Source organism: Pistacia vera, unplaced genomic scaffold, assembly GCF_008641045.1.
Source record: "Pistacia vera cultivar Batoury unplaced genomic scaffold, PisVer_v2 Contig601, whole genome shotgun sequence".
NCBI lineage: Eukaryota > Viridiplantae > Streptophyta > Magnoliopsida > Sapindales > Anacardiaceae > Pistacia > Pistacia vera.
This window is the reverse complement of record NW_022196448.1, coordinates 49,654-66,514: the sequence shown is the minus strand read 5'-3', so window position 1 is coordinate 66,514 and position 16,861 is coordinate 49,654. Positions and strand designations below refer to the sequence as shown.

Genomic DNA, 16,861 nt, shown 5'->3' with positions numbered 1-16,861 from the left:
ATCGTGATCAAGATGATTCACTAGGACTAGATTGTCTCTTAAGCTTTAGATAATTGTATAATCATGTTTTAGATTATTCCAAGTATTATGGTTATTGTTAAGGGTTAATTTCTTTGAATAATTAATTAACTCTCCCCTGTTAATTCTTTAATATATTATGGTTAATTGGTATCAATGTTGGATAGATTAATACTTGGCTTACGGATTATCGGCTATGCTGATGTACTCGGGTCTATTAATACATATGTAATAAGAAAAAAAAAAAAAAAAAACTTGTAGTTGTATGTAACCCTTTAGCCACAAGTTATCAATGTTGAATTTGGTTTTCCTTTTATTCAGCAAGGATAATGTTATTACTAATAAATTACAATAAAATGAAAGGAGTTATAATGTTATTTTGAAAAGAAATAATTTCATATATAATCATTTTACTAATTTTAATCTCAAAATTGTCAAAAGATTTCTTAAAGGAAGATCTGGCTTAAACAAAGACTTAATCTAATATCTTAATAAAAAAACCGGAATGCGCTAGACTACACAGTCTAGCATGTCTAGATGGTTTAGTATGCTTTAATTAGACTATAAATCATATTGTTAAACACTATACTCGAGCAAAAAGTTGTCTAGCATAGTCTAGCTTATATTGTAATATGTGATCATTGTGTTTCATTAAGGGTATAATTGGTAATCATTGAATTATGTTGAATCTGTATTTAAATAAAACTTGCACATTTTAGAAAATGGGAATATATAATATCTTAATGAGTAATATAGTATACATTGATATTGAATGGAGTAGATAAGAAGAAATTGGAATATAAAATTTTAAATACAATTTTTACTTATTGAAAAAAAAAGGATATTAAAAAAATATGAAAATGCATTTAGTTAAAATGTGTTCATTAGTTTTTTATATAAAATTCAATGGAATTAATTCAATTCAACCCTACTTTAAATATTTCTCTTACCATTTGATTTTATATACTGTATCTTGCTTATATATTATTAAATAATTAAATATATAATATATATATAATATAATATATATATATATATATATATATATATATAAGCAGGATTAGGCTTAATTAATCCGCATCTCATCCAATTTATCCATTGCGAACCCTAAAAAAGCTAATGTGAGAAAAATTATTGAAAGAGAGAGTCGTCACTACTATTGTATGTTTTAGATTTCTAAAACTGGTAAAATCTCTATCTTAAATGCTAAACATAGTTCCTGAATTGAGACAAACAGGTAAATTGTGGTTTTTTATTTTTTACTTTTTGCTTCATTTTTGTGTGTTTTGGTCTTATTTTTCAACAATTAAATATCACTTTTATAACTTAAAATTCATTTTCACTTTACATAATGATATATAGAGTGAAAATAAAAATAATTAATAATTAATACAACAATAATACATTTTGCTAATCCAATTTATCCATGTGAACCCTCAAGCTTATTATAAAATCTGATAAAAAGAAAGTGTGTTGAATTGTATAAACGAAAAAAAAAAAATTATTAGTACACAAAACAATGTCCAAAAAATAATATCACAACAAAAACAAATAAAAATAATTAATAACATCATCAATAATGCCATTCATTATGCAATAAACCAGCCTCGAAAGGCACTGTTGCAGGCAACCAAGACTTTCCATGGATGAATTTTGACACAGTGAAGTTCCTTGCAGTTTCTGTTTTATTTATCACATGGTAACCTGCCCATGTAACTCTTCCTGTTGTGTTTGATCCAGGGCCTGTGTTGTTGTATTCTGCATAATATGAAGTGTTTAATGCATAATCTCCTGACCATTCTTTCCACCCAACAGGGTGAATCAGGCTGCCGATAAACGACTGCATATAAACAGTTCTTGAATACTGCTTCCAGGGCCTTCCCAAGTAAGTTTTTACTGAATAATTACCGGATACTAAGTCACCGGCCGGCATTATGGTACAATTATGGATTGAAATGCCTGTGTTTTGGTTCGGATCGGTTCTACCCTGTGCAGTAATGGCATTGAATTGATTTTCCAACGGGCGTCGCGGATATAGGTTGCAGTTCTGGAAGACGACAGCTGCATTACCGAAAATGAAATCAACTGTGCCATATATATCGCAGTCTCTGTAGAATTGCCTGAGGGAATTTGTGTATAAGGTGTCTTGGTAGCCTTCAAAACTGCAGCTGTAGAATGTCGACATGTCTGCCCCATTTCGGACGGCGACTGCCTGGTGCTTGATTGCCCCGGCTGTGTTCTTAAATGTTATGTTCACTGCAACAAAGCCTTGCCCAACGACAGCTGCAATTGGAATAATTTTTCTTTGTCAATTGAAGCTGGAAGAGTCGATGTAATCTATTGGGCTATATAGTTGTATATGAAGATGGGCGAAGCCCAAATAGGGACAGACTCAGAATTTTATGACAGATAAACTCTGAAGTGGGTAATCAGCCCCCACTCGCCTTCGTCCTTGAACCCAACATCACCTTCAACCTACGAGTTTATATATATATATATATATATATAAACATGAAATGAATCTATTTAAGCTTTGAACTTACCAAATGTTGCAGAGTTGAAGGTAGTCCACCCATCAATGACACTTTTATTGCCAGTAATCACAGTTTGGTTGATGCCATCTCCAATCATCATCACGTACTTCTTGTTCTTGGCAATGGAGACACACTCTTCGTAAACCCCAGCAACCACGTAAATCAAATAGTATCCATAACTCCTCTTAGTATTATTCGGAGCTGCAGCCACTGCGTCATTAATGGTCACAAAATCTCCATATCCATATTTACTCACAACCACAGTTTTGTTCACAACAACACGGTTCTCGTCACTTTGAGACAGCTTTCTTCCACTTACAGACTCGTAAATTTCTTGATCCCTCACTGACATTCTCAAAGGCAATCCATCTTTCATATCATTCTTGAAAATGTGCTTTCTTTCAGCTAACCATCTGCCTTTCAATATTGAGCTATGAACCCAACCATGGCTGAAGAGCGCCAGAGAAATACTGTAAAATTTTGCTCCATCAACAAGAGATGGCAGAAGAGCGTTCTTCACTGTTGAAGCTGAAGCTATTTCATGAAGACTTTCTAAACAACTTTGATGGTTTGTCAAAGTGGCACTTAACAAAGTCTGAGAATCCTCAGCTTGCAGACCGTCAAGAATGTCTGAGGAATCAATAAATTGAGAAGTATACGTCAAGAAATCGATGTTAAGTGAAGCTAAAAGGCGGCAATCTTCGAGGGCACGACGGTTGGTTGAGTAGGAAGTTGACGGGAGATTGAGAAAGTATTCAACAAAAGAAAGAACCTTTTTAGATTGTGACAAAGACTGGTGCATGAAAATGCGACCAAAATCAAAAATGGTGCCTGTTTTATGGTTTAAAGTTGATTTACAGAGGTCTGGATATGGCGTGAACTTGTTGCAAATGGATTCCGATGAGTCAGAGTAAGAGAAGGATGAAGAATGAGAGAACGAGGATGATGATGAAGAGGGTAACCAGCTGGACAGAGATGGAGAAATGAAGAGAATGAGAAAGAGAAAAAGGGTATGCAAATTCGATGATTTTGAAGCCATATTCATCATGAAAAAATTGACTCAGAAAATAAGTTTTGTATGTAATTAAGCCCTGTATATAAATAAACTTGTTTTGGGCACATGAAACTGATAAATTGTGATCTCATCTTGGGAAGGTTGTGTGAGAAATATTTCTCATTGAAATGGAGAAGAACGTGCTCTGCAATAAGGTTTGACTAACGAAGAATAACTTGATTGCCACCATTATTTTCACGTCTGATTTTTGCTTGGACGGCAAAATCAAACATCACATATTGCAGCCAACAACAGGGAAAGCAACTATTCATTCATGTGGGATCTTTTTCTTTGCGTTAAGTCTTAATTGGGACCGATGTATCACGTTACTTGTATACTTTATTGAATACAAATTTATTGTATACGACTAATTTTCATGATAACGTTTGATAGTTGCAACAGAATATCACGTTAGTCATATATTGTGTTCGATGAAATTGTATTGTATATGTTCTAATTTTTTATTTTTTTTGGGGGTAATCGAGGTATCTGAGTTAGTTTGTGGGCACCTTTCTTTTTGTTTTTTGGTGACCAGGGTGTTCGGGGCTCCGAAGTTAACAGTCGAATAAACCTCCGACTATCTTTATTAGCAATCGAGATGAATCAAACTTAGGATCTCTTGGATAATACTCCAGAAATCCATATTCAACTACTCAACCACTGAAGGGTAGTTTATATGTTCTAATGTTCATGATGGTGTTTAGTTGCAAAAAAAATGAAAAAAGACCGTATATGACAAATCACTTTAGTATTTTACTTTACTGGTTTATTTTTTCCAATGAAAAATTATTCTATACATACCATTTTTTATGATGGTGTTGAACAATTGCATAGAGACCTTTGCTCCTTTCAATATTCTGTTGCCTACAAATCTTTAAAGAACCAAATCAAGACTAGATTCTGGATTCTGATATATATATATACAGCTCAATAAAATCTAATAATTAAGGACGAAGATCTTTTAGAGTTAGTGGGATCCAAGTTTAATTACAGGCCCTTGTACCTAAATCAATATTGGGAAAAAGTCCTGGAATTTAAGGGCCTGAAGTGAGCAATCTGGATTTCAATACGCTTGCAATCTTTAATAAAATCTACAGAAGCATGATGATTGAGCAGAAATTTTTATGTTAAATGATTCACTTTTATTTAACAGTAGTACTACAAACAAATAGGATACCTCTAGTCAAATAAAAATATATATACATCAATACATCGATGAAGGGGCCAAAATGAATCCCCTTGTCAGGCAGGACCGTTTAATTGCCCAAATTTGCTTTGAACTTGATTCCGGTCGCCGGCAACCACGACATGCCATCGATGAACCGGCTGGCAGTGAAGTAGTTTGCAGTGCGAGCATCTTTAATGATGTGATAACCAGGCCATTTGACCCGCCCCGATAGAGATGCACCAGGGCCATAATTCCTATACTCACCATACCACAATGTGTTCAAAGCAAAGTTTCCGTACCACTCAAGCCATCCTCTAGGCTGAACTAAAGCACCCATATAAGTGTTTATAAAAACTGTCCTGGAAAATGGTTTCCAGGGCCTGCCTAAGTAGGTTGGTTGAGATGCCAAAATGTAGCTATCTTGTATCGAAAATCCGGTGTTCTGATTCGGGTTTTTCCTGCCCTGGGCAGTGATTGTGACCTTCTGTAATGGTAAAGGAACTCTGGAGTAAATTTTGCAGTTTTGAAGGACTGCTGCACCGTTGCCAAAAATGAAGTCAATGGTACCATAAATATCGCATTCGCGATAAAATTGTCGGAGAGAGTGAGCATAGAGAGTGTCCTGGTAGCCTTCCATGCTGCACCTGAAGAAGGCAGATTGATCAGAATCAACTCGAAGGGCCACCGCTTGATGGTGTTGGGGTCCTGCAGTGTTGCGAAATGTCATGTCTCTTGCTATAAACCCTCTGCCCGAGACAGCTACAAGCATTAAACACCAAAGCAAAATCGTTACTTACTTTACAAGTAATGGAAATAAACATAACATAACAAGATAAACTTTTGGATAGAATTACGATATCAATTTGGTAACATTACCGAACCAATATTATAGTATGAACCTTAAAAAACCTACATAATTGACCAAAATCAAAGATATATATTTCAGAATTTAGATTTGGGTACATACCAACAGTGGCAGTCCTAAAAGTAGTCCAACCTTGCATGAAATTCCTGTTACCAGTCACCACAGTGGCTCCAATGCCATCTCCAACAAGCATAATGTTGGTTTTCTTCTTCTTCATATCTATGTTCTCATTATAAACTCCCTTCTTCACATAGATAATGTACCTCCTTTTACTATAACCTGGAGCCGCATAAATTGCCTCTGAGATTGTACGGTAGTGCCCGGTGCCATCCAATGCTACAACTGCATCAACGTGCATACCAACTGGACTCTTATGCATAAGCTCTTGATCACCATCAGTCATCCATTTCGGAAACTTGGAGGTTGAGCTTCCAATTCTTGTTGAATTGTTTCTTGGTGGTTTGAAAGGTAAACTATGTAATTGAGTGTACATAGCTAGCACATTGGTGATAAGTTGTGTAACTTGTTTTAGACTTCCCCTGATGAAATTCTCAAGGCGCCGGTCTGTGCCTTCAAACCCTTCAAGGCAAGTGTCTTGGTTGCTCAATGCAGCACTCAACCAAGCTTTTAGGTTTCCTTGATAGTCAGGGCTCGTTGCACCAGCTCGGATCATTTTCATTTCAGCTAAGGACCAGGCAAGTTCGGAGACCGAGAAGTCTAGGAGTTCCTTGCAATCTTCAATGGCTAGTTGTTCGCGGTAGCTGATAGACAAGGAGTTGAACTTTGTTATCATGTCGATGGTTTGTCTTGCTTCATTAAGTGAAGCTCTAAGAGCTGCATGCAGGATTGAATTTGGATGTGGGGAGCCTGTATTTTGGAGGGCTGTTTGCAGATTTGATAGGCATGAGTCTTGGTTTTCAACATTGGTGCAAGCCAGTGTAAGCAAGGCTTGTGTTGACAGATTTTGTTGAACTGACGAGGTGACATTAGATAAAGCTTCAATTGAAGGTAAAAACAGGGCTAGAATCATAAAAAAATTGGCCAAGGCCATGTTGGGTTTGATGAAAGCAGAAAGGAGAAGAGAAGAGATGTTTCTGAGAACTTTAAAAGAGCATAGATGATATTTTTATATATTAATGTGACGGTATGCGAGGAATGTTTGTTTGCAAAGTAAAGTGTTGCCCTTTGAGGCATAAATTCTTCTCTTCTTGTGCTGTTTTTTAAGTAAAGTTCAAGTTATGCTTGCTTTACACAGCATGGTTCAATATTCCATGCACTTTTCCAGCCATTGGTTTACAGGGTATTCCCCAAATTCGAGCATGAGGTCAATATATATTCATAAAAATTGTTAGTCCTGATTCTAAACTTAAATAGGTTGAAGTCTATAAGTCTATACTCTATAGTATGAACTGGAAACCCACCAAAGAAACCAAAAAGTGAATCCGGGTAACTGCCCTGTGAAGTACCCATATTGATTTCACCTCATCAAACATTAACTTTATAATATTAAGGAAAAGGTCAATTACGAGCCTCACCATTCTCAACTTCAATACATATATAACATACAGGCCATAAAGTTACCTTAAAATTCATCAAAACACACAAGTGGCATACAGCAGAAACAAGGACTGGTCCATTCACTGCCAGCATATATATGTTGTAGACTTGTAGTGTAGTAACTAATGAACCGGAAAATTTAGATGGAACTCCTTGTCCTTAATAACTTAGATCAGTCCCATCTAATCTTGCAACCTGTAGCATGAAGGGCTTCCAATATATCTGACGAAAGCAAGAACCTGAGAGGAGCAATTAACTTGACCTTTTTCATCCGACCACAGCAGGACCATAGTGCGAGCTCAAAACCTTCCCTCGTGCAATAGTTGAGGTGCACAAGCTTAGCGTCCTGCAGGCGAGTTAAATTCCCCATCACCATACACAGCGCCATGCTTGTGAGAGCACAATAGCTCAAATTTATCTGCCACCATCAATACAGCTCATAATTTAAATACTGAATACCCGTGTTTTCCTTTGGTAAGTAAAATCAAGGACTCCAATTAATTACTATTAATAGATATGTCTTATGAGAACAAAAAATGTTTGAAAAGCAAAATCATTTGTTTCAAAGTTTCAACAACAATTTGCCACCGACAGAAGAAATATATTTTCTTTGCTTTTATTTATCATCAAACACTTTGCTGAATAAAAAATTATACAGAAAACTCCAATTTAAACTGATGTCATACCTGTCGTAAATTCTGTGAATAAAAGGCAAGCGCCCAGAAGCCTGAATCATCAATCTTCTCACAATGCTTAAGATCCAAGTCTGCCAACTTCTTACACCCAACTGCAATCATAGTCAAACCTACACTTGTGAGGTTCATGAGCCCTCGCAGTTCCAGGTCAGAGAGTTCCTCCAGGGAGCCTAAGTACCCCATCCCTCTGTCAGTGATCTTATCACAGTATGACAAGTTGAGATTCTTCAACTCCTTGCAACCAGTAGATAAAGCAGCTAAACCATCATCTCCAATACCGGTACATCTGTGACCCAAACTATACAAATCAACAAAAATTTCCAGCTAATCATAATAATATTATCACATTAAACTTTAGGATCAAATTACCGATACAGATCCAGTTCACGAATCTTTGAACAGTTAGAGGCAATATAGAACAGTCCTTTGTCCGATATATTTGTGCAAAGTCCTAATTTCAAGCATAACAGTTTGGAACATCTGGACAGATACTCAAGTGCTGCAGACAAGAAAAGCAGCAGTTTCATGATTAATTAAACTGAATCACGAAATAAAGATGTGACAATAAACTGAATAGTGCATGCAAATTACATTGTCAATTTCAAAGTACAGTATAAATATTGTAAACTAACGACACTTGATGGATACAACCACATAAAATTATGTTAATAGTTAAGCCTTACCTTTATCATTTACACCGCAACAATCTGTAAGATCAAGCTCCTTGAGGAGCAAGCAAAAAGATCCAAGCTGATAAAGACCTTTCTCTGTTATCATGTGGCACGACTCTACCTTTAGGCATACAAGACTACGACAAGAGCCTGCTATAGCAGAAATCGCAGCATCAGTAATTGAATGGCAACATGTTAGATTGATGCTTTTCAAATTAACACAGCCAGATACAAGTTGTATGATGCCCATGTTCGTCACCCCTACACATTTACTCAACCCAATTTCAACCAGAGACTTGCAATTGGTGCTAATGAAATGAAGGCCAGAGTCAGATACTTTAGCCCCATCAACTATGATTGTTTCAAGGTTCTTCAAGTCCTTCATGTTGTAGAGAACAGTCATGGAAACCTCCTATCATAGAAGCCACAGTACAAGTTTAGTATACCCTGTAAATGTTGAAAAAACTGAATACATCACTATCTAGTTAAAAAATTTACTCACCGAAAAACAGTAACCTGCCTTCAGCTGCCGAAGACCACTGTGTCTTCTAATTACAGAGATTACGCCAGATGAACTAACAGATTCACACCTCGATACATCAACCACCTAAAGCACATAAAAACTATACATGATGAGAATTTTAGTCCTTAGTTTCACAACTTTTTAACTTGCATGTCATCATATTTCCCAAATCTACGCAAACAATTTACCAGTAGGGAAGGACATCCATTTCCAAGAAACTGTAACCCAATGTCATCCACTAAGGGGCACCCCACCATAGCCAAATCCTCCAGGTTAGGCAAAGTAGAAATCGAACAAAGTGAATCACTCGTTACCTGAAATAACCCTCAGAAATATGAAATTTCATTTATAAATAAATATGAGTATACTCTTACTCCAAAAGTTAGTACTACCAATAAGAACTTCAGCAAATTTGTACTTTCTCAAGCAATGTTTTCCCATCCACAAACAATTTCTCGGCAACCACACATAATATTTATCCATAAAACACAAACAAAACTCTGAAGATTATCCTATATCAGCATGAATATCCTCCGCTCGATTGCTAAGAACGCCAAAAATACTCAAAAGAATAACAATGTCAATTAGAAATAGAACAAATTTACCCTTCCTCAACTAATGTATCCCATGCACAAACATTTTCTTAGTAACCAAACATAGCATTTATTAATAAAACACAAACAAACCTTAAGATAGGACAAATCAAGAAACTTCAAATCCTGACACTTCTTGCACAAAAGATCAATACCCAGATCACTTATCTCCAAACACCATTTCAAGCTTAACCTCTCCAAGTTCACACACCCAATTGCTATCTTTGCCAATCCAACATCTGTCACATTCAAGCATTTGTCCATCTTCACCTCCCTCAACCCTCCGGCACAAGATAAAGCCGCGGCCTCCCGATCCCCAAACCCACAACAATATGACACGTCAACACTCTCTAAACATACACACGCCATTGCAAGCATCTCTAAACCTGTCCAAAAAAGAGGAAAAAAAACTAAACTATAACAAATGACATAACAAAAAGGGTCTCAAGAGTACAAAGTTCCAAGTTCAAACCTTTGTATCTCAACGCGGTGGCACGACGCAGGTTGAGAGACTTCAAGCTCTGAGCCCAGCTCAGTGGATTACGAGTGCGACTCAGTAACAACGAAATGGTTCCGTCGTTAACACGTGGACACACGGAGAGGTCCAGAGTTTTAACATTTGGGTATTTCTCTAAAAGCTGAAACAAGAACTCGATACGGGTGAGCCGGAGAGTTGACCGAGTAAGCGAGTCAACTCGAAGAAACTCTTTGCAAACGAGTCGCCACGTCTTGGCATCCAACTCATCGCCGATTTTGCCGCGAACTCGCACGAGTAAATCCTCCGTGAACACATCGAGTATCGACAAACCTGACATTAAACAGCTGCTCTGCGGAAATTAAGAAACTTTTCTCACTCTTTCTTAACAAAGTTTCAAACTTCTACAAATTCGACAAAATTAAGGTCTCCGGGTAATGCTTTTTCAGAGAAATCGGGGGTATTATCGTAACTTTCACGGTATTTTCTCGTTTAGTTTAGGTGGGGACGAACAGGAAGAGGAGACGGATGTAGAAGAGAGGGAGGTCGACGGGTTTGAACTGGATCCGTATTATGCTAAAACGGGTCTCTTGGATCGGGTTCATTGTGCTTTTTTTAAGTCCGATAGACCGGGTTTTTGGGGAGAAGATCGGAGATAGTTATGGGGGAGTTGCAGAGAGAGTTTTCCAAGCGATTTGTAGTTCGTTTGTGAAGGGAAGAGGAGAGATGGAGAAGATAAGAGCAATAATTGGGTGTGACGAGCACCAAAGTTATAAAGATGCAGAAGAGATATTGATTGGTTTAAGATATACACTGACCCAGTGAGTATCACGTGATGGTTTTTGTCAAATTGACTTTTGGAATGTGGGAAGGGTTTGATTGGTCGGTGTGTTGTGGTGTTTGATAGAGTTTTAATATTGGACGATTTGTTATCTCAAAGGGCCAATCTGAAATGAAGTTAAACAATGACCAAATTACCCCTCTCAAATTATTCAAAAAATTTACTCTTTTATTTCTGGTTTTTTTTCTTTTTCCGAACTTTACAAATTTAAATCCAACCCAATGTAAATTGGGGAATGTAAAATAATCAATGGTGTACATTCTCATTTTCAATCTTTATCATTATATATGGTTTATACTTTGTATAGTCTGATAGTATTGACTAAACTTAAATGGAGTTAGGTTTTTTATATAGTATTTGTAACGAGTAATACTAGTTTTACAAAGAACATACAAAGGAGGCATGCAAAGACAATCTTCACCCTTGATTTTCATGATTCTCTCTCTCTCTCTTTCCATTTTTCTTTTTCTTTTTGTTTTTTTCTTCTAATGATGCCACTTATAACTCTTTTTGCACAGGTCTTGTAAGGATTCATTTTCTTTGGTAATAAAGAGAACAAAAATAGAAAGCAAGGTAAGCTATCATAATTACTTTATTTGCTACAGCTTTCTGATACTCAATAAAAATATTCTTTAAATGGCAGGCGTAGTTCTTATTTAGAAGAACGAACCAGATAAATCGTGTGTCTTCTTATTATTATTATTTATTATATTATATTATTGTGTAGTTTTGACTGGGTTTCAACAAACACATGTATGGGTAACTCAGATGGTTAAAGTAAATTGAAGATAGTATGGATAGATGTATGATCTCAGTTTTAATTCCATTGAACATCTGCGACTTAATTCAGTGTCGAACACCTTAGTTACCAATATATAATATATATATTCAAGATTTTTTTTTTCAATTTTTAAGAACTTAACCTAGCTAATAATCCCTAGAAAACTATAATTATAATCCATTAAAATTAAGTAGAAATGAGTTTTTTTTTTTTTTTTTGACAAATTAGTGAAAATGATGAATAGAATTTTAGAAAGTGATGAAAAAGGGGCATTTTGGGAAATAGAGATGAACGGAGAAATAGGATGCGAAGAGTGAGGAAGAAAGGAGAGGGTGGAGATGGTTAAGAAGCGTAGGATGGGACACGTGGAAATATGGTACGTGGGTACAGAAAGTACAGAGAATCTTGTGAATTTCCAGGAAGGCAACATGACGTGGCGTGTTGTGATTGTGATTACTATATTTTGTACGGTGGTGATGGGTGGGACCTATAAACGTGCAACCACCGTACATCCACTAAAATACCTTTTCTCAAGTTATATGAGCATCACATTCCACTCCAAGTCAAGATGCCTTTTTCATCATTCATTCGATTCATCGTAAAGAAATTACTAAATTACCCTACATATTTGTCAATACATTTTTTTTTTTTTTTTGTGTTACAGAGGTGTTCAAGACCAGCTTACGGCACTTTAACTATCTCTCACCTTCTGAACAAGATCTCAAACAGGACAAGCCTATAGTCTATAACCACAATATTACAACCGTTATTGTGATTGAACCTGAGACCACAAGAGAAACAAACTTTTGGCCTAAGTCTTCACACTCAGCCAACCCATTGTTGGTTTTTGTCAATTTTATATAAGTTATTTTACAAGTTTCATGTTACCAGGTTATAAATTTATATTGGTATGTTAGTGACGTATTCAAGATTTTCAGATAGTGGATTAAAACATCTAAGTTGTAAATTTACAACAAATTATTTATTTTTGCGGATATCATGAATTTAAGTGAGGTTAAAATGGTAAATTCATAAATATATTTTTTTTTATGTTTCTTTTTAACTACGTCCTAGATATGTGGATACACCATATACTTAACAAAAATCTAGACCGATTTTGACTATTATATGTATTGTAATTGAATTTATCTAGCATATAGTAAAAAAATATAGTAGACCTTTGAACGTGAACATTATCCTCTAATTTATTAGAGTGGATTTAAAGATAAATAGGAGTACGTTATCGATAACTAATTTAATTCTTCATGGTGAGTTAGGTATAGGTATTGAGTTTGTGGTTGGTAGTTGGTACACGTATTAAAAGTTTGTGTTGGAATGGGATTTATTTCATACACCCACTTATGGCATTTCTGAAAAATATTGAATGTGTCTAAGATTAAACGATCTCGTAAAGGGTGTATAGAATAAGCTCAATCAAAGAACCTTCAAGTGTGGGAAAGTGAAGCATTTATCAGCCAATGGTTTTCTGGGTTCATTCATTATGTCCAATCAAAAACTATGTGCTGCTACCACTTACTCAAAAAATTAGTTGAATCAAACTTTTTTAACCACATTAAATGATCTATTAAATGTTCCTAATATATGGATACATGAAATCAATTGCATACTATTGGGCCAAAAAGGCATAGTTGATAGCTATGACGCAACTTGATTCGTAACTTATTAAGCGTTCAAACAAGTTTACATATACTTCAACTAATCATCGAGAGAAAGCAGCATAACAATCCATCGTCACAATTAGAGGTGTTCAAAAAAATCGATTAGAACCAGAATCGACGGGTATCTTGGGTTTAGTTTCTGTTCCTACCCAGAACTAGTCGTCAATAGGTAAGTTCCGGTTCTAAATTTTTTGAACCTTAACTGTGTAGTTCCGGTTTTGGTTCTTATAGTTAGGAACCGAAACTGGAACCAGGAACCGAGAACCGAGACTAATATAAAATAAAATTAAAGATTAGGGGGGTTAATAAAAACTTTTGTAGAAAAAGTAATGTGAATACATTTATCTTTATATTTCATAACATTTAAAGTAAGTTGGTTTGACTTTTGAGAATCTACCTTTACGAAGTAATGGAGTTTGTAATTTTAAATTTATAATTTGTAATTTTATTTTTGTTAACAAGTGCAGATGGGGGGTATTTGTAAGTTTTTAAAGGCTTTTTTCTATTTTAAAAACTTTTGGGGGGTCATGTAATTTTACAGGGTACCCAGAATCGGAACCGGAACTGTTATTACAGGTTCTGATTCTGAGTGCCTAGGAACTGGAACCGTCAGTTTTGGTTTTGATTTCGGTTCCTTCAAAAAGTATAGGGTATCCGAAACCAAACACCCCTAATCACAGCCCCCACTTAAATCGTAGATACTCAGATAAAGAATCAAACCTGAGATCATCTATCTATCTATATTATCTTCGATTCGTTTTAATTACCTACGTTGATCATACAACGTAATATAACAAAAAATGATTGGTTGATTTTAAATTAAAAATAAACTAAAGAGTTGACTAAAAGAAGTATAATGACTGAAGTGAAGTGGCTTCCACATTAAAGAGGAGCCTTTTTCTTTCTCTCTTGCTGGGGATGAGGGCATCTTTGAATATTTTGATCCCACTAGTGTGAAGGATCTGCCATTAAATCAAGCCTCAATTAAGTGGGTTTCTGCAACTTTTGAGAAGCCCTTAACGTGCAAAGTGCACATGCAAGGTCAAGTTTTTTATTATAGAAAATGTGCAGGAGCATATGCAAACTAATGGGCCATTTCTGTATAAGAATATACTGATACAAAAATCATATGGAGGAAGCATCTCATGAAATGATTCCTTTCTTGTACAAGTTGTCACCGCCTTCGACCAGGGAGTACCTGAAATCCGGTTGCCTGGTAATGTTGTCGACTCCACGTGCCATTACTTGGTTAGCATTCCAATACCAAGGTTGAATGTACGGTGAAGATCCGGCGGAGGAGAATGATGAAGGATGAAGGATTACAGAACCCCAGTCTCTGGCTCCGAGTTTTGCTTCCTTCAATCTTCTCCGGATCAATAAACTTCCTAAATCTTCCTTTCTTATTTCGGATACACTTCTGAGTATAGAGACGCATAAAAGAAGTACCAAAACCGCATCCTCTTCCGGCAATAGTTCTATAACCAGTAGCTTCCAATTCAATAGAGCAGTGACTCTTCCAGTCGGGTTTTCTTCTGAGAAGCGAATGAGTGTCACAAAACCCTCGTCGTCTTCCTCTTGGTCTTTACTTTGTAGACCAGTTTTCCCTTGATACTGCATTTTCCGACCTCTCAAAAGTATAAGCTGCAAATAGACGATGTTCTGCCTATCAAACTGACTGTGCATCAAAATATTCATCGTTAAAGAAAACAGGAATTACCACATTACCGATGAGTCCGGAGATGTTTGATTAATCAGAGTAAATTTCAAGCCTGATGTTGTTGATGATGATGATGATTCCCAACTTATCATTAATTCATCTCCTGTTGAAAAATGCCATGCTGCTTGACATTGTGCTGTAGGTTCTTTTGGTGTTGCAGTTCCTAACACTTTCTCTGTACTAGATGTCAACAATAAAAAAATGTTTAAAATTATGAAGTCTAAAGCCTTCGACATGACAGTAACTAAAATCCTGCAACTAAGAATGCCACACCAAACTATTTGGCCTAAGCAAAGATCAAAGAATGCCACACCAAACTATTTGGCCTCAGGCAAACCGAAAATCTAGACCGATTTTGACTATTATATGTATTGTAATTGAATTTATCTAGCATATAGTAAAAAAATATAGTAGACCTTTGAACCGTGAACATTATCCTCTAATTTATTAGAGTGGATTTAAAGATAAATAGGAGTAACGTTACTCGATAACATAATTTAATTCTTCATGGCTGAGTTAGGTATTAGGTATTGAGTTTGTGGTTGGTAGTTGGTACACGTATTAAAAGTTTGTTGTTGGAATGGGATTTATTTCATACACCCACTTATGGCATTTCTGAAAAATATTGAATGTGTCTAAGATTAAACGATCTCGTAAAGGGTGTATAGAATAAGCTCAATCAAATGAACCTCTCAAGTGTGGGAAAGTGAAGCATTTATCAGCCAATGGTTTTCTGGGTTCATTCATTATGTCCAATCAAAAACTATGTGCTGCTACCACTTACTGAAAAATTAGTTGAATCATACTATTTTAACCACATTAAATATGGATACATGGAATCAATTACCTTACACATATTTTAACTAATCTTCAAATATAATAACCTATTATTATAGCCTTTATTTAAATTATAAATACTCAGATAAAGAATCAAACCTAAGATGTTTACCTATCTTTATTATCTTTAATTCGTCTTAGTCCACATATCTTTATTATCTTTAATTCGTCTTAACTATCTATATCTATCATACAACGTGATGTGATAAAAGGTGTGATAGAATTAGAGGTGAGTTTAACTCATCACCCAATAAAACCTTGTTGAATATGAGGATTACCCCTTCTTATAACTTAATAGACTTGAACGTGTCTAGTCGATGTGGGACTTCAACACTCCCTCTCACGGTCAAGCATATATGTTGGATCATGCCTGTTATTAGAGGTAGTTACTGGCTCTAACTCCTAATCCGTTAGTCAAGCGTTTAGCTCAATTGAACCTGAATTCTGATACCATGATAGAATTTAAGGTGGGTTTGACTCTTCACTCAAAAAAGTGTTATTGAATGGGAGGATTATCCCTTATTATAACCTAATAGGTTTGAGTGTGCCTAATCGATGTAGGACTCTAATAAGATGATTAGTTGATTTTAAATTAAAATAAATTTTTTTCTAATTTTCTTTTACTATATCTTGTTATATAAGAAATATTGTATAAAAATGTAGTTGGAATTCCCATTAGATTAATCTAAAGAGTTGACTAAAAGAAGTATAATGACTGAAGTGAAGTGGCTTCCACATTAAAGAGTAGCCTTTTTTTGGTCTCTCTTGCTGGGGATGAGGGCATCTTTGAATATTTTGATCCCACTAGTGTGAAGGATCTGCCATTAAATTAAGCCTCAATTAAGTGGGTTTC

General features: G+C 35.7%; 4 protein-coding genes across 5 annotated transcripts; all 4 read right to left on the bottom strand.

Annotated features, from left to right (window-relative positions):
* Nucleotides 1-1,591: 1,591 nt before the first annotated feature.
* Nucleotides 1,592-3,591, bottom strand: LOC116110396 (pectinesterase-like). Its single transcript, XM_031396623.1, has 2 exons — nt 2,562-3,591; nt 1,592-2,301 (listed from the first exon to the last, which is right to left on the bottom strand). The coding sequence occupies exons 1-2, from the start codon at nt 3,589-3,591 to the stop codon at nt 1,592-1,594; spliced, it is 1,740 nt and encodes a 579-aa protein (XP_031252483.1).
* Nucleotides 3,592-4,723: 1,132 nt separating this feature from the next.
* Nucleotides 4,724-6,995, bottom strand: LOC116110414 (putative pectinesterase/pectinesterase inhibitor 22). The gene is made up of 2 exons (XM_031396637.1): nt 5,742-6,995; nt 4,724-5,533 (listed from the first exon to the last, which is right to left on the bottom strand). Exons 1-2 carry the CDS (start codon nt 6,688-6,690, stop codon nt 4,863-4,865), a joined length of 1,620 nt encoding a protein of 539 aa, XP_031252497.1. The 5' UTR covers nt 6,691-6,995; the 3' UTR covers nt 4,724-4,862.
* Nucleotides 6,996-7,144: 149 nt separating this feature from the next.
* LOC116110413 (F-box/LRR-repeat protein 3) lies at nt 7,145-10,924 on the bottom strand. Its single transcript, XM_031396636.1, has 8 exons — nt 10,151-10,924; nt 9,772-10,064; nt 9,274-9,399; nt 9,065-9,169; nt 8,575-8,974; nt 8,261-8,390; nt 7,883-8,177; nt 7,145-7,614 (listed from the first exon to the last, which is right to left on the bottom strand). The coding sequence occupies exons 1-8, from the start codon at nt 10,491-10,493 to the stop codon at nt 7,369-7,371; spliced, it is 1,938 nt and encodes a 645-aa protein (XP_031252496.1). The 5' UTR covers nt 10,494-10,924; the 3' UTR covers nt 7,145-7,368.
* A 3,521-nt stretch (nt 10,925-14,445) lies between these two features.
* Nucleotides 14,446-15,382, bottom strand: LOC116110416. Of its 2 annotated transcripts, none has more exons than XM_031396640.1 (2): nt 15,172-15,382; nt 14,446-15,095 (listed from the first exon to the last, which is right to left on the bottom strand). In XM_031396640.1, the coding sequence occupies exon 2, from the start codon at nt 15,069-15,071 to the stop codon at nt 14,598-14,600; it is 474 nt and encodes a 157-aa protein (XP_031252500.1). In that variant the 5' UTR covers nt 15,072-15,095; nt 15,172-15,382; the 3' UTR covers nt 14,446-14,597. The 2 variants fall into 2 exon arrangements, with proteins under 2 accessions (XP_031252500.1, XP_031252499.1); XM_031396639.1 differs by having other exon boundaries at nt 14,449-15,095; nt 15,180-15,381.
* Between the last annotated feature and the right edge of the window lie 1,479 nt (nt 15,383-16,861).

Bases quoted from the DNA above. Each gene is read 5' to 3' on its own strand.
- LOC116110396 (XM_031396623.1), bottom strand. From the start codon at position 3,591: ATGGCTTCAAAATCATCGAATTTGCATACCCTTTTTCTCTTTCTCATT. The intron at 2,302-2,561 runs GTAAGTTCAAAG...TTCCAATTGCAG, and splicing joins CTTCAACTCTGCAACATTTG to CTGTCGTTGGGCAAGGCTTT.
- LOC116110414 (XM_031396637.1), bottom strand. From the start codon at position 6,690: ATGGCCTTGGCCAATTTTTTTATGATTCTAGCCCTGTTTTTACCTTCA. The intron at 5,534-5,741 runs GTATGTACCCAA...TAATGCTTGTAG, and splicing joins TTTTAGGACTGCCACTGTTG to CTGTCTCGGGCAGAGGGTTT.
- LOC116110413 (XM_031396636.1), bottom strand. From the start codon at position 10,493: ATGTCAGGTTTGTCGATACTCGATGTGTTCACGGAGGATTTACTCGTG. The intron at 8,975-9,064 runs GTGAGTAAATTT...CTTCTATGATAG, and splicing joins AGGCAGGTTACTGTTTTTCG to GAGGTTTCCATGACTGTTCT. The intron at 8,178-8,260 runs GTAATTTGATCC...TTTGGGTCACAG, and splicing joins CGTGAACTGGATCTGTATCG to ATGTACCGGTATTGGAGATG.
- LOC116110416 (XM_031396639.1), bottom strand. From the start codon at position 15,263: ATGATAAGTTGGGAATCATCATCATCATCAACAACATCAGGCTTGAAA. The intron at 15,096-15,179 runs GTAATGTGGTAA...GTCTATTTGCAG, and splicing joins AAACATCTCCGGACTCATCG to CTTATACTTTTGAGAGGTCG.